This window comes from Anabrus simplex, chromosome 1 (genome assembly GCF_040414725.1).
Source record: "Anabrus simplex isolate iqAnaSimp1 chromosome 1, ASM4041472v1, whole genome shotgun sequence".
NCBI lineage: Eukaryota > Metazoa > Arthropoda > Insecta > Orthoptera > Tettigoniidae > Anabrus > Anabrus simplex.
Window position 1 is genome coordinate 1,686,077,954 of NC_090265.1, and position 17,603 is coordinate 1,686,095,556.

Consider the following 17,603-nt stretch of genomic DNA (forward strand, 5'->3'; position numbering starts at 1 on the left):
TAGTTAAGTCTAGAAAATGAAGAGTTTTGCTGTGTTCTGATTCAAGGGTGAATTTAATGTTAGAGTCAATGTTGTGAAGAAGAAGAAGAAGAAGAAGAAGAAGAAGAAGAAGAAGAAGAAGAAGAAGAAGAAGAAGAAGAAGAAGAGGAGGCTGCGTTGGTTGATTCTTCATTTAACATTACTAATGCGTCATCAACATATCTGGCCCAAAAGAGGATATTAGAGAAATATTATTATTATTATTATTATTATTATTATTATTATTATTATTATTATTATTATTATTATTTGTGTTTTCTAAGAAATCGAGGTTGTTTTTGGCTAGATTGCCTGAACCTGGTGAGCCCAGAGCTAAACCATCTTGTTGGTAAATGGTGTTGTCAAAGGTGAAATAATTATTGTTGAGAACCAATTTTAAGATTGACATGAAGTCTTGAATTTCTATTTTACTCAGTTTACTGAATTTGTTTTTGTTGTTGTTTATTATGGGGAATAATTTGGAAACAACTTAAATTCAGTAATTTGAGGGCCTGTACCATGACTTTCAGGTAAACAGCCAGATACGTAGGCTGCAGTTTTGCGAACTAGAAGTTAAATATTTTCTTGCGTACTACCAATGGATTTTAATGATGGTATTGTAATGCGGAAGATGTAGTAACATTTTTATTGGGTTGGTAATAAGGTTACTGAAAATATAGTGAAATTTAGCGTGGTGGTGTACATGTTCCCTGGTGTTTTTGTTTGTTTAGCGCTATTCCTTTTCAAATTGTATTACTAGAATCCAATATCAGACTCTTATTAAGCTATAATGTGGAAGTTCAGGTCAGAAACAGAATTAGGACTGAAATCTACACATACGAAGAAATGTTAAAATTAATTAACTATGTAATGAAACTGAAACTGTTATAGAAAATGAAAGGACTGAAAATGTAATCTGGACGCAAAAGTTAAGATTCGGGTTATGTATCTTTTTTTGTCTAATACTATTTACGAGGATGCGCGTTACTGTGAAAGTAAAGTTTATATTCGTAATTAATGCCACTGATGCAGCGTAGGATCATTAATTTTATTATAATTCAATTTATTGTTTGCTCATTGATTAAGTAGTTAGTTTCTTTCTTTTCAATACAATGTGAGAATAGTAACTGCCAAGCATTTATCTCACTTTAGTGTAAATATTTAGTAGCAAGTTGTTATGAAGTAAAAGAAATATAATAACCTCCTTAACATCCTTATTCGACGGACGAATCGCCATGAACAACGTCGTATACCTTTACTCCATTTGTGTGTCGCGGATAGATTTGGAATAGAACCCACGCTTTTGACACGCATTCTAATGATTAGGAAATATGTACTATCACCTCTAGTACCCTACCGACTAACATTTAGAAGGTAAAAAAAAATGTTAGACTGTTGGGACTCGAACCCACGAAAAACTGCATAGCAGCAAACTATGTTGCCCTAACGACCGTGGATACCCATGAAGCTTGCTGCTCGCTTGCTTGTATGCAACTTATATAGCCAGTAGCAACAACTTGCTAGCTTGGGAAATCTTCAAGAATTCTGTGATAGCTGGACAGGAAGCATGTCATACTTTATAAATATATACAAAGATTACATTGTAACAACTTAATTTTGTACAACATCATGCAGATGTAAATTCATCTTGATGTATAGCCATCTTCATTGTTACAGTAGCGTCCCCGATAGGAGCAAAGTCCCAGATAAGAGCGTTAACTGCCTCTACAACTTCAGCATAGCTAACCTCGAGAATATTCTCCCAGATTACACATAAACAAAGTCATAGTACGCCTTTCCAGCCGACCTTCCAGATAAATGTGCAAATTGCAACATAAATTTAAACCACACTTTTATCTGTCTGTCGTAGTACAGGCCCTGAGTAAACTAGAAATTCAAGACTTCATGTCAATCTTACAATTGGTTCGCAACAATAATTATTTCACCTTTGACAACATCATTTACCAACAAGATGGTTTAGCTATGGGCTCACCAGCTTCAGGCATTCTAGCTGAAATATACCTCGATTTCTTAGAAAACCCTTGAATCAGAACACAGCAAAACTCTTCATTTTCTAGACTTAACTATAACTAGATATCCTTCTTCTTTAACTTACAAAATGTTCAGAAAACCAACCCAAACAGCAACCACAATATGGCAAGATTCTTCACACCCACAAGCACATAAACGTGCTACTTATAACAGCCTAATTTTTCGTGCCTTCAACACCCCTATGTCTAAAAAAGATTTAAATAACGAATTGAACACCATCCATACTGTCGCTAAATTTAATGGCTTTAACAACTTTTCAATTACCTGGCGCATACTGAAAATCTGATTCTGACAGCCCCTCTGTGGTCTGAAACCACACTGGTTTTCATCCAACTTCCTCTCAACGACTGATCGCACCCTCCCTTCCAAGATGCCAGTGAATACTTTGCCTGGTATACTAATCAATGAGATACCTCGATAGTTGTTGCAATCCTTCCTGTTCCCTTGCTTATAGATAGGTGCAATTACTGCTTTTGTCCAATCTGAAGGTACCTTACCAACACTCCACGCTAATTTTACTACTCTATGAAGCCATTTCATCCCTGCCTTCCCACTATACTTCACCATTTCAGGTCTAATTTCATCTATTTCTGCTGCCTTATGACAATGGAGTTTATTTACTATCCTTTCCACTTCCTCAAGCATAATTTCACCAACATCATTTTCCTCCTCCCCATGAGCTTGGCTGTTTGCAACACCACCATGATGATTTCCTTTTACATTGAGAAGATGTTCAAAATATTCCCTCCACCTCTCCAGTGATTCCCTGGGATCTATTATGAGTTCACCTGAATTACTCAACACACTGTTCATTTCCTTTTTCCCTCCCTTCCTAAGATCCTTTATTACTGTCCAGAAAGGTTTTCCTGCTGCTTGACCTAGCCTTTCCAGGTTATTACCAAAATCTTCCCATGCCTTCGTTATTGGATTCAACAACTATTTGTTTCGCTCTGTTTCTTTCATCTACTTACCAATTCCTGTCTGCCTCGGCCCTTGTTTGGACCCATTTCTGATAAGCCTTCTTTTTACGTTTACATGCTGCTCTCACTTCATCATTCCACCAAGATGTTCGCCTTTTCCCATCTTTACACACAGTTGTTCGTAGGCATTCCCTTGCTGTTTCTACTACAGCATCCCTGTATGCCACCCATTCACGTTCTATATCCTGAACCTGCTTACTGTCTACTGTTCGAAACTTCTCACTAATCACATCCATGTACTTCTAATTTCGCCGGGCTGAGTGGCTCAGACGGTTAAGGCGCTGGCCTTCTAACCCCAACTTGGCAGGTTCGATCCTGGCTCAGTCCGGTGGTATTTGAAGGTGCTCAAATACGACAGCCCCGTGTCGGTAGATTTACTGGCACGTAAAAGAACTCCTGCGGGACTAAATTCCGGCACCTCGGCGTCTCCGAAGACCTTAAAAAGTAGTTAGTGGGACGTAAAACAAATAACATTATTATTATTATTATTACTTCTAATTTCCTCGTCCTGGAGATTTTCTACCCTTATTCGTTTGCAGACAGATTTCACTTTCTCTACCCTAGGCCTAGAGATACTTAGTTCACTACAGATCAGATAATGGTCTGTATCATCGAAAAATCCCCGAAAAACTCGTACATTCCTAAAAGATTTCCTGAATTCAAAGTCTGTTAAGATATAGTCTATTATGGATCTGGTACCCCTAGCCTCCCATGTATAGCGGTGAATAGCCTTATGCTTGAAGAATGTATTCGTAACAGCTAAACCCATACTAGCACAGAAGTCCAGCAAACGCTTCCCATTCCCATTAGCTTCCATATCTTCTTCACATTTACCAATCACCCTTTCGTATCCTTCAGTTCTATTCCCAACTCTCGCATTGAAATCGCCCATTAGCACTATTCTATCCTTGCTGTTGACCCTGACCACGATGTCACTCAATGCTTCATAAAACTTGTCAACTTCATCCTCATCTGCACCCTCACATGGTGAATACACGGACACAATTCTTGTCCTAATTGCTCCCACTGACAAATCTACCCACATCATTCGCTCATTTACGTGCTTAACAGAAACTATGTTGCGTGCAATGGTATTTCTGATAAAGAGCCCTACCCCAGACTCTGCACTTCCCTTTCTAACACCCATCAAGTACACTTTATAATCTCCTATCTCTTCCTCCTTATCTCCCCTTACCCAAATATCACTTACTCCTAGCACATCCAGATACATCCTCTTTGCTGACTCAGCCAGTTCTACCTTCTTTCTTCCATAAGCCCATTAATATTGATAGCTCCCCATCGAATTCCATTTCGTTCGCCAAGTTGTTTCCAAGGAGTCCCTCGCCTGTCAAATGGGAGTGGGACTCCGTTACTCCCATAGGTCCGAGGCTTGTTTAAAGTGTTCTGAGCTCGGTAAATTCATGAAGCAGGATGCTGCCCTACTTGCACAAACCCACTGCATTTTCCATTTCTACTTTCACCCAGGATGCTTATAAAATAACTAATGTTCTTAAGAAACACAACATGAAAATTTCTTTTAGAACCAATAACAGAAATCTTGATATATTACACAACTCTAATTCATTAAATAAATCTAATGCTTTTTCTAAATCTGGAGTATACAGATTCAAATGTAACAACTGCAGCTCCTCGTACATCGGACGAACTGACCGCAACTTTAACATCAGTTACTCCAAACATATCAACGCCATTAAATACAACAGATTCTCTGCTATAGGATAACACATACAAGACTCCAAGCATAATTTCACCAATATTGATAAAGACATAAAAATACTTAAAATTATTAACAAAGGCCCCCTTCTAAACACTACTGAAAATTGCTTTATTCACCTTGACCAATACTACAACCCTAATTTCAATTTAAACAAGATTTCTGAAAAACCCAATATTTTATTTGACTTCCTAATTCTTCTTCTCAAAAATACTAAATTTCTAAACCCAAATTCAATTTTCCACGCCTTACACAGTTCCTACCCACGTTTTCTACCTCCAATAATCCACCCTCCTAACCCACCCTAAACTACCCCTCCTTTATTTCCCTATCCTATCGTTTCCCATCCTCTTTTAACTTCCAATCCTTTTAATCTTCTCTTATTTACTAATCCTCCTCCTTTATTAACTTATCCTATCTTTTCTTTTCACCTCTCCTCTCGAAAAAAGAAAAAAAGAAGAAAAAACTGCTTTACGAATTGAACTGTGTACTAGTATACTATAGTGCCACCTGCATTTTGGGTCTTTGCAACATTCAAATTTAAACTCATGCTTTGCGCTTCCTTGGACTACCTCAATTATGGCCTGAATTCTTATCTTCAAGAAGTAGCGCGCTGTGCATATGTGTTTTTCATTTGTTTCCGGTATTGCGCTTTTTACCATTTTTCTGTTCACAATTGTTTTTTACGTCAACTGTTCTAAAGAATCTACATGATCCTAGTTACATACTTCAATTATATTAAATTATATTAAATTGTATTATATAAATTTTCACAACCGAAATAATTACAGGCTGGATCATTAAGCTATTCAGAGTTTCGTCGGCATTTGAAAGCTCAGTTTCGGACGTTGAGTATGTTGCGCTGATCTTCAGGAGCTAGCATTTTGCTTTAATCAAGCAACTCGTCTTTGACTTCTACACAATTTTGGGACTTCATATTTATTAAATTGCGTTGTGACTTTGCGCCTGATAGTAGCCTATATGCAGGCTGGCTCACTTAACTGTTCGCCTCTTCTCGTAAACCTTTTGAGACACAGTGCTGAACTTTGCGTGTGTTGTGCTACTCTTCACAAGATTCCGCCTTACTTCATATAAGTGACTGACTTTCTACTTCTTCTAGATTTTACAATTTAAAATCCTGCTTTGCTAATCCCCATTATCTTATATTGCTTCTTCAACTGTTTTTGTGAAAGACTCATCCTTTAATTTCTTGTTTTCCTATGCATTATTTGTGTGTTTTTATTCAGCTGATGATGACCCAGATTGGGGTCGAAACCAGTACCGCTTCCGCTTATAATTAAATAAGAATGTAACACTACATTTCTTATTTACTTGTATTGAATAGGTTGAATTACATTATTTGTTATTTCAGTTTAATTATAGGATGTCTTCTAATTGTCTTCATCAGCTGAATATGTCCCTAACTAGGATATAAAACATGTAATGGGATGTTATAAAGATTTTATAATATATTATTTTTGAATATTTAATGTAATGTATTGAAAAGGTGGACTCCTCCTATAAACAATATTATAATTATGTACGTCCAATTCGTTGGGTGAGAAAGACTCCTCCATTGTTGTAGTTTATCATGTTTACTTTACACTCCACATAGTTTTAGAGTGATGTATACTGTCAATGTATAATCCTGTTAAGCTAGTTCACATGTTTTTTTTTTTCCTTTTCCATTTTCAGTATTTGAAAATGAATTGATTTCCTTAAAACTTGCTCTCATATATTCATTTTATTTCTGTTAGGGATATTTACTTCTTGGACGATCCTCTAAGTGCTGTAGACGCCAATGTTGGGAATCATATCTTTGAGAAGTGCATTCTATCAGCCTTAAGAGATAAGACTGTTGTTCTTGTTACTCATCAAGTGCAGGTGAGAATTTATCTTCTTTTTTATTTTTTTAACACTATTAACTGGATATGGTTCATGTTTGTGGGTTACTCTAGACACGTCCTAGTTCGTGAACCATGGGCAGCGGCTGAGTGGCCTAGTAAGTGGTCCTGAGAGTCGGGATACCAGTTGCTATGGAATGGGAGTGGGCATCTCGGACATATTCTGAGTCGTGGTCCTCCTTGTGCTCAGGCGGCTAGGACTATACAATTCACCGGTGGTTCATAACCCGTTAGAGGAGAGATCCTCACTTGGACTATGTGCAAGTAGGGCAGCATCCTGCTTCATGAATTTACCAAACTCAGAGCACTTTAAACAAGCTTCGGACCTATGGGATTAATGGAGTCCCACTCCCATTTGACAGGCGAGGGACTCCTTGGAAACAACTTGGCGAACGAAATGGAATTCGATGGGGAGCTATCAATATTAATGGGGCTTATGGAAGAAAGAAGGTAGAACTGACTGAGTTAGCAAAGAGGATGCATCTGGATGTGCTAGGAGTAAGTGATATTCGGGTAAGGGGAGATAATGAGAAAGAGATAGGAGATTATAAAGTGTACTTGACGGGTGTTAGAAAGGGAAGGGCAGAGTCTGAGGTAGGACTCTTTATCAGGAATACCATTGCACGCAACATAGTTTCTGTTAGGCACGTAAATGAGCGAATGATGTGGGTAGATTTGTCAGTGGGAGGAATTAGGACAAGAATTGTGTCCGTGTATTCACCATGTGAGGGTGTAGATGAGGATGAAGTTGACAAGTTTTATGAAGCATTGAGTGACATCGTGGTCAGGGTCAACAGCAAGGATAGAATAGTGCTAATGGGCGATGTCAATGCGAGAGTTGGGAATAGAACTGAAGGATATGAAAGGGTGATTGGTAAATGTGGGGAAGATATGGAAGCTAATGGGAATGGGAAGCGTTTGCTGGACTTCTGTGCTAGTATGGGTTTAGCTGTTACGAATACATTCTTCAAGCATAAGGCTATTCACCGCTACACATGGGAGGCTAGGGGTACCAGATCCATAATAGACTATATCTTAACAGGCTTTGAATTCAGGAAATCTGTTAGGAATGTACGAGTTTTTCGCGGATTTTTCGATGATACAGGCCACTATCTGATCTGTAGTGAACTAAGTATCTCTAGGCCTAGGGTAGAGAAAGTGAAATCTGTCTGCAAACGAATAAGGGTAGAATGTCTCCAGGACGAGGAAATTAGACAGAAGTACATGAATATGATTAGTGAGAAGTTTCAAACAGTAGACAGTAAGCAGGTTCAGAATATAGAAAGTGAATGGGTGGCATACAGGGATGCTGTAATAGAAACAGCAAGGGAATGCCTAGGAACAACTGTGTGTAAAGATGGGAAAAGGCGAACATCTTGGTGGAATGATGAAGTGAGAGCAGCCTGTAAACATAAAAAGAAGGCTTATCAGAAATGGCTCCAAACAAGGGCAAAGGCAGACAGGGATTTGTATGTAGATGAAAGAAACAGAGCGAAACAAATAGTTGTTGAATCCAATAACGAAGGCATGGGAAGATTTTGGTAATAACCTGGAAAGGCTAGGTCAAGCAGCAGGAAAACCTTTCTGGACAGTAATAAAGAATCTTAGGAAGGGAGGGAAAAAGGAAATGATCAGTGTTTTGAGTAACTCAGGTGAACTCATAATAGATCCCAGGGAATCACTGGAGAGGTGGAGGGAATATTTTGAACATCTTCTCAATGTAAAAGAAAATCATCATGGTGGTGTTGCAAACAGCCAAGCTCATGGGGAGGAGGAAAATGATGTTGGTGAAATTATGCTTGAGGAAGTGGAAAGGATAGTAAATAAACTCCATTGTCATAAGGCAGCAGAAATAGATGAAATTAGACCTGAAATGGTGAAGTATAGTGGGAAGGCAGGGATGAAATGGCTTCATAGAATAGTAAAATTAGCATGGAGTGTTGATAAGGTACCTTCAGATTGGACAAAAGCAAGTAATTGCACCTATCTATAAGCAAGGGAACAGGAAGGATTGCAACAACTATCGAGGTATCTCATTGATTAGTATACCAGGCAAGGTATTCACTGGCATCTTGGAAGGGAGGGTGCGATCAGTCGTTGAGAGGAAGTTGGATGATAAACCAGTGTGGTTTCAGACCACAGAGAGGCTGTCAGGATCAGATTTTCAGTATGCACCAGGTAATTGAAAAATGCTACGAGAGGAATAGGCAGTTGTGTTTACGTTTCGTAGATCTACAGAAAGCATATGACAGGGTACCGAGGGAAAAGATGTTCGCCATACTGAGGGACTATGGAATTAAAGGTAGATTATTAAAATCAATCAAAGGCATTTATGTTGACAATTGGGCTTCAGTGAGAATTGATGGTAGAATGAGTTCTTGGTTCAGGGTACTTACAGGGGTTAGACAAGGCTGCAATCTTTCACCTTTGCTGTTCGTAGTTTACATGGATCATCTGCTGAAAGGTATAAAATGGCAGGGAGGGATTCAGTTTATGTGGAAATGTAGTAAGCAGTTTGGCCTATGCTGATGACTTGGTCTTAATGGCAGACTGTGCCGAAAGCCTGCAGTGTAATATCTTGGAACTTGAAAATAGGTGCAATGAGTATGGTATGAAAATTAGCCTCTCGAAGACTAAATTGATGTCAGTAGGTAAGAAATTCAACAGAATTGTATAGATTGGTGATACAAAGCTAGAACAGGTCGATAATTTCAAGTATTTAGGTTGTGTGTTCTCCCAGGATGGTAATATAGTAAGTGAGATTGCATCAAGGTGTAGTAAAGCTAATGCAGTGAGCTCACAGTTGCGATCAGCAGTATTCTGTAAGAAGGAAGTCAGCTCCCAGACGAAACTATCTTTACATCGGTCTGTTTTCAGACCAACTTTGCTTTACGGGAGCGAAAGCTGGGTGGACTCAGGATATCTTATTCATTAGTTAGAAATAACAGACATGAAAGTAGCAAGAATGATTGCTGGTACAAACAGGTGGGAGCAATGGCAGGATGGTATTCAGAATGAGGATATAAAGGCTAATTTAGGAATGAACTCGATGGATGAAGCTGTACGCATAAACCGGCTTCGGTGGTGTGGTCGTGTGAGACGAATGGAGGAGGATAGGTTACCTAGGAGAATAATGGACTCTGTTATGGGGGGTAAGAGAAGTAGAGGGAGACCAAGACGACGATGGTTAGACTCGGTTTCCAACGATTTAAAGATAAGAGGTATAGTTGCAAATCGAGGATTGTGGCGACGTTTAGTAAATTCTCAGAGGCTTGCAGACTGAACGCTGAAAGGCATAACAGTCTATAATGATAATATATGTATGTATGTATGTATGTATGTATGTATGTATGTATGTATGTATGTATATTAACTGGATTTGTTTCTTTAAAACCTGCTTGAAAGCACCCAACTTTCCCAATATTTCATGAATTAACCTCTGTTACGGTTTTTTAAAGTTTTCGTTTTTTGTATGATGTATTGGGTCAGCCCAGGTTTCTTTTTTCCCTGTAAGTACCTAGGTGTTAATATAAGGAAAGGTCTTTAATGGGGTAATCAAATAATGGCATTGTAAGTAAAGGCACCGAGCTCGATAGCTGCAGTCGCTTAAGTGCGGCCAGTATCCAGTATTCGGGAGATAGTAGGTTCGAATCCCACTGTCGGCAGCCCTGAAAATGGTTTTCCGTGGTTTCCCATTTTCACACCAGGCAAATGCTGGGGCTGTACCTTAATTAAGGCCACGGCCGCTTCCTTCCCACTCCTAGCCCTTCCCTGTCCCATCGTCGCCATAAGACCTATCTGTGTCGGTGCGACGTAAAGCAACTAGCAAAAAAAAAAAAGTAAGTAAAGGTTACGGATTTCTTCAGATGCTTTTGAGAGTATTTCTGGGCTGTAGTATGGATGTTAAGGAGAGGGATTATAAGTCACTGGTAAGACAATTGTTAGACTATGGTTCCAGTGTATGGGACCCTCACCAGGATTACTTGATTTGAGAATTGGAAAAAATCCAAAGAAAAGTAGCATGATTTGTTCTTAGTTGATTTCCGACAAAAGAGTAGTGTGATCAAAAATTAGATGTATGGCTTTTCAGGCGTTTGCTCTATTAACCAGCATTTTGTCTTGGGTCTGACACTAGACTTGTCAGAGTGGGATGTGTCAGACCCTACCCACCAATGCTGGGGTGTGAACTTATCAGAAGCCTATATATGAGGCACAGTCTGACGAGTCTAGTGTCAGACCTAAGACGAAATGCTGGTTAATAGAGCAAACGCCTGAAAAGCCATACATCTAATTTTTTATCTGATTTTTGATATGCTTTATTGGTGGAAAAATATCTAATTCCCTCTATGGGAATTTAGAATTTCCAAAAGAGTAGTGTTACATAAATGTTGCAAACTTGGGGTGGGAAGACTTGGGAGAAAGGAGGCAAGCTGCTCGACTGAGCGGTTTGTTCTTTGCTGTCAGTGGAGAGATGGCATGGAATGATATCAATAGACTAATAAAGTTAAGTGGTGTTCTTAAAAGTAGGGAAAATCTCAATAAGAAGATAAAAGTTGGAATTCAAGAGGATAAGTAGGTGCAAATCTTTGTTTATAAGAAGATGAGTTAGGGATTGGAATAATTTACTAAGGGAGATGTTCAATAAATTTAAAATTTCTTGGAAATTAACATATTTACCCTAGTAATCTCTGTCGCAGAATAATCCCCGCACCCTGATGTTAGAAAGGACTATTTTGAAAAAAAAAAAAGAATGAACTAAAATTCCTTCCATCGAAAGAATAACGTAGGCATAAACAAACATTTCATATCACTCCTAGAGTTCCATGTGGTATTTACACAAATATTAACATGACGGTTATAGCTACTTTGCTTGAACATATTTGAGATAATAGAAATGCATTTACACTGCTATAAAATATATTTGCTGTGAAAATGAGCAGGTAGGCATTCTAACGTGACAGATATTTAATTAATCTGAACTTGCAATAGGCTCGGATACTGTAGATCGAAAGATTCTTTGTCTCTTGCATCACTAGAATCCTCTCCTAAATTACTTACAAATTACAATACACGTCTAAAACACTTCTCACACGTGGTCTCTTTTTACTTCGATAGTAACATGAACAGTGGTGGATAATTCTTTCCGTGCAATGTAAACACTTGAAACACACACACACACCTGCCAACTCGCGATACAGTAAAACCTCGTTAATTCAAAGTTGTAGGGACGCAAAAATGTGACTTTGAATTACATGTTTGCGAATTAGCCGCCAACTTGTAATTCAGAAATGCCAATCCTTGTCGCGTCAAAAAATATTCTAAGACCCGTTACTGCAAGCAGTTAACATTCATTTATAGTTTAAACCTTTCAAATGCCATGGAAAAAGCTACTTCCGAAATGTATCCAACAAGGCGCATTTACAGTATTCAAATAATGTAATTGGATAACTCGCTAGCCCTCCTCTGCGAACCATGTGACCTTGCCGTGGTGGGGAGGCTTGCGTGTCCCAATGATGCAGATAGCCGAGCCGCAGGTGCAACCATATCGGATGGGTATCTGTTGAGAGACCAGACTAACGAATGGTTCATCAAAAGGGGGGTAGCAGCCTTTCGTTAGTTGCAAGGGCGGCAGTCTAGATGATTGACTGATACGGCCTTGTAATAATACTCAACATGGCTTAGCTGTGTCGATACTGCTACACGGCTGAAAGCAACGGGAAACTACAGCCGTAACTAACTCCCGAGGACATGCAGCTCTCTCTGTATGAATGCTGTACTGACGATGGCTTCCTCCCGGGTAAAATATTCCGGAGGTATACTACTCCCCAATTCAGATCTCCGGGTGGGGACTACACGAGAGTGGGTGATCATCAGGAAGATGGATACTGACATTCTGCGAGTCGGAGCGTGGAATGTTAGAAGTTTGAATCGTTGTGGTAGGTTAGAGAATCTGAAAAGGAAGGTGGATAGGCTAAAGATGTAGTTGGTATGAGTGAAGTACGTTGGCAAGAAAAACAAGATTTTTGGTCAGGCGACTACCGAATTATCAACACAACATCAAACAGGGGAAATGCAGGAGTTCGTTTAATAATGAATAAGCAAGTAGGGCAGCGGGTAAGCGACTACGACCAGCATAGTGAAAGAATTATTGTCGTCAAGATAGACACCAAACCAATGCCCACCACAATAGTGCAGGTCTATATGCCTACTAGTTCAGCGGATGATGAAGAAATCGAAAGAAGATATGAGGAGATAGAAGATTTAATACAATATGTAAAAGGTGACGAGAATCTAATTATGATGGGAGACTGGAATGCAGTGGTAGACCAAGGAAGAGAAGGTAGTACAGTAGGAGAATTTGGATTGGGACAAAGGAACGAAAGAGGAAGTCGGCTGGTTGAATTCTGCACTGATCATAATTTAGTCCTTGCCAATACTTGGTTCAAACACCACAAACGATGGCTGTATACGTGGACAAGACCTGGAGACACTGGAAGGTATCAAATAGACTTCATTATGATTAGGCAGAGATTCAGAAACCAGGTGTTGGATTGCAAAACTTTCCCAGGAACAGACGTGGACTCTGACCACAACTTGTTGGTCATGAAATGCCATCTGAAGTTGAAGAAATTGAAGAAAGGATGGGATCTAGACAAGTTGAAAGAAAAGAGAGTGAGGGATTGTTTCAAGGAACATGTTGCACAAGGACTAAATGAAAAGGCTGAAGGAAACACTATAGAGGAAGAGTGGAGAGTCATGAAAAATGAAGTCAGTAGGGCTGCTGAAGAAATGTTAGGAAGGAAGAAAAGATCAACTAAGAATCAGTGGATAACTCAGGAGATACTAGACCTGATTGATGAACGACAAAAATACAAGAATGCTAGAAATGAAGAGGGCAGAAAAGAATACAGGCGATTAAAGAATCAAGTGGATAGAAGTGCAAGGTAGCTAAGGAAGAATGGCTGAAGGAGAAGTGCAAGGATTGCAAGTGATAAAAATCATTGCTATCCGTATTGAAGATACTGAATGTAGGATGCTAAAAGGTTAGTTTTTCCCACCTATTCAATACATATAAATTTTATAAATTAGGAATTTATTATTGATTCCACTTGACAATAAATCAATCAATCAATCAATAATAAATTCCTAATTTATAAAATTTATATGTATTGAATAGGTGGAAAAAACTAACCTTTTAGCATCCTACATTAAGTGCAAGGATGTCGAAGGCTGTATGGTCCTGGGAAAGGTAGATGCCTGCATACAGGAAAATCAAGGAAACCTTTGGAGAAAGGAAATCTAGGTGTATGAATATTAAGAGCTCAGATGGAAAGCCACTTCTAGGGAAAGAAGACAAAGCAGAAAGATGGCAGGAGCATATCCAACAGTTGAATCAAGGTAAAGATGTAGATAATTTGGTTCTGGAACATGAAGAGGCTGTTGATGCTGATGAAATGGGAGACCCAATTTTGAGGTCAGAGTTTGACAGAGCTGTGAGTGACCTCAATGGGAACAAGGCACCTGGAATTGATGACATTCCCTCTGAATTACTGACTGCCTTAGGAGAAACCAGCATGGCAAGGTTATTTCATTTAGTGTGCAAGATGTATGAGACAGGAGAAGTCCCATCCGATTTTTGGAAGAATGTTGTTATACCTATTCCCAAGAAAGCCGGTGCTGACAGGTGTGAAAACTACCACACCATTAGTTTAGTATCTCATGCCTACAAAATTTTAACACGTATTATTTACAAAAGAATGGAAAAACAATTTGAAACTGTGTTGGGAGAAGATCAATTTGGCTTCAGAAGAAATGTAGGAACACATGAAGCAATCCTGACTTTAAGTCTCATCTTAGAGGATCGAATCAAGAAGGACGAGCCCACATGGCATTCGTAGATCTAGAAAAGGCATTCGATAATGTTGATTGGACCAAGCTATTTATGATTCTGAAGATAATAGGGATCAGATACCGAGAACTAAGATTTATCTACAATCTGTATAAAAATCATTCTGCAGTGATAAGAATCAAGGGCTTTGAAAAAGAAGCAGCAATACAGAAAGGAGTGAGGCAAGGCTGCAGTTTGTCCCCTCTCCTTTTCAATGTTTACATAGAACTGGCAGTAAAGGAAATCAAAGAGAAATTTGGAAAGGGAATCACAGTCCAAGGAGAGGAAATCAAAACCTTGAGATTTGCCGATGATATTGTTATTTTATCTGAGACTGCAGAAGATCTCGAGAAGTTGCTGAATGGTATGGATGAAGTCTTGGGTAAGGAGTACATGATGAAAATAAATAAGTCCAAAACAAAAGTAATGGAGTGCAGTCGAACGAAGGCAGGTGATGGAGGAAATATTAGATTAGGAAATGAAGTCTTAAAGGAAGTAGATGAATATTGTTACTTGGGTAGTAAAATAACTAACGATGGCAGAAGTAAGGAGGACATAAAATGCAGACTAGCACAAGCAAGGAAGAGCTTTCTTAAGAAAAGAAATTTGCTCACTTCAGACATTGATATCAGAATTAGAAAGATGTTTTTGAAGACTTTCGTGTGGAGCGTGGCATTGTATGGAAGTGAAACATGGACGATAACTAGCTCAGAAAGAAAGAGAATAGAAGCTTTTGAAATGTGGTGTTACAGAAGAATGCTGAAGGTGAGATGGATAGATCGAATCACGACTGAAGAGATACTGAATCGAATTGGTGAGAGGAGATCGATTTGGCTAAATTTGACGAGAAGAGATAGAATGATAGGACACATCTTAAGAAACCCAGGACTTGTTCAGTTGGTTTTTGAAGGAAGTGTAGGTGGTAAGAACGGTAGGGGTAGATCAAGGTATGAATATGACAAGCAGATTAGAGCAGATGTAGGATGCAATATTTACGTAGAAATGAAAAGGTTAGCACAGGATAGGTTGGCATGGAGGGCTGCATCAAACAAGTCTATGGACTGATGACAAACAACAACAACTCGCTAGCAAACATAACCTGACGCAATGAAAGAAAAATATGATTCAAAGACGAGGAGAAATCTATGCTGGCTCCCCTGTGCAAGTGCTTTATTCAATGGATTATTGTACTGTGTGCATTTTTCTTTGTTTTCGCTAGTTGCTTTACGTCGCATTGACACAGATAGGTTTTATGGTGACGATCGTATGCATTTTAGATGCCTTGTACTTGCACGGAAAGTACTCTATGCCCTTAAAACATCGTGGCTTATCGAACATTCGTATGGCGAGAGTAGGAAGTCTCTTGCTTACGTCTGCATTGCAACTCAAGACTGTGACTCTATCCTTGTACGATTTCCTGCAATGGCATTTCTCTCATAATTTAGAAAAGTATTCTAAGAACCATTATTGCTTGCAATAACCTTGATTCATAGTTTAAACCTTTCAAATACCACGGGAAAATGGCAAACATAACCTCATGCAACGAAAGGAGAAAAACAATATTCAAAAACGTGGACAAATTATGCTGGCTCTCCTGTGCAAGTGCCTTATTTTTTGGATTACTTTAATGTTTGCAATTTTAAGATGCCATGTACTTGCACGGAAACATCGTGGCTAATTCAGCTTTCCTATGGCGAGGGGAGGAAGTCTTTCGCTTCCGTCTGCATTGCAACACAGTACAGTGACCCCGTCTCCTTTAAACCTATAAGTCCGTTGATCTCGGCATTAAAAAAATGCAGATTCATCAGCATTGACAATATTGTTCGGTGCGTATGAATTGACTACAATTATGAGCCATGCTTTTTTGGCAACTGTCGGATTGCCAGTGTACGCAAATTCTGCTTATCCGCATTCTGCCTGCTACGTGATGTTGTGGTGTTCCTTAAAATGCTGAATACAAAAGAATTAAGATTTCACTCAAACTTAGCAGCTATGAAACGCATTGTAGACACACCGAAGCGAATGAAAGTTAAGAAAACTACCCCTGAACGTTCCGAAAGACACATTCTATCGTGGCACCGAGAAAATTCAGATTTAAATTACTCCGTAAAATACTACTTTTTAAAAATGTAAAGGCAGTTTTGAAGTAAAAGTTTGAATTGTTGTATGTTTAAATATGTCACATGGGTGCAGTTTTCTTCCATATGCGGTTACACAAAGCATAACTGTGCACCCAACATCCAAAACTACATGAACCAGGAGAGTGTTGCTAACCATGACGCAAATAAAACCCACGCCCCAATTTTGTGCCTCAAATTTTTTTTAAAATATGCGGGGATTATTCTCGTAAATATGTTAATTGAAAATATTTAACATAAGACTAGGTAAACAACTGATAGGGGATATGCTGTCTGGGCAACTGCTCTAAATGCATATCAGTGGTGACTGACTGACCGACCGAATTTACACAAATAATCCCTGCATTTAAAAAAAAAAAAATAATTGTGGCACGAAAGTGGGGTGTGGGTTTTATTTGCGTCATGGTTGGCAACACGCTCCTGGTTCACATAGTTTTATATGTTGGATGCACAGTTATGCTTTGTGTAACCGGAGATGGAATAAGACTGCCTTTATATTTTTAAAAAGTAGTATTTTACAGAGTATTTTAAATTTGAATTTTCTTAGCATCATGATAGCACGTGTCGTCCGGAATGTGCAGAGGTAGCTTTTTGAACTTTCACTCACTTTGGTGTGTCCACAATGTGTTTCATAGTTGCTAAGTTTGTGTGAAATCATAATTCTTTTAGCGTTCAGTGTTTTAAGTAATGCCACAACATCACGTAGCAGGCAGCATGCGGAAAGCTGAATCTGCGTACATTGGCGATGCCGACAGTTGCCGAAAAAGCGTGGCTCATAATTATAGTCAATTCGTACGCACCGAACAATATTGTCAATGCTGATGAAACTGCATTTTTTAAATGCCGAGATCAACGTAGTTACGGTTTTAAAGGAGATGGGGTCACTGT

The 17,603-nt window shown here is 38.9% G+C and overlaps 1 protein-coding gene across 7 annotated transcripts in view; it reads left to right on the forward strand.

Annotated features, from left to right (window-relative positions):
• The window catches only part of LOC136858684 (ATP-binding cassette sub-family C member 5), a 299,980-nt gene that overhangs the window by 163,403 nt on the left and 118,974 nt on the right, over positions 1–17,603 (forward strand). For all 7 annotated transcript variants that reach the window (XM_067138409.2, XM_068225666.1, XM_067138411.2 and 4 more), the window contains one exon: positions 6,543–6,669. In XM_067138409.2, the coding sequence (XP_066994510.2) occupies positions 6,543–6,669 (127 nt within the window). The remainder of the gene's footprint in view (positions 1–6,542; positions 6,670–17,603) is intronic.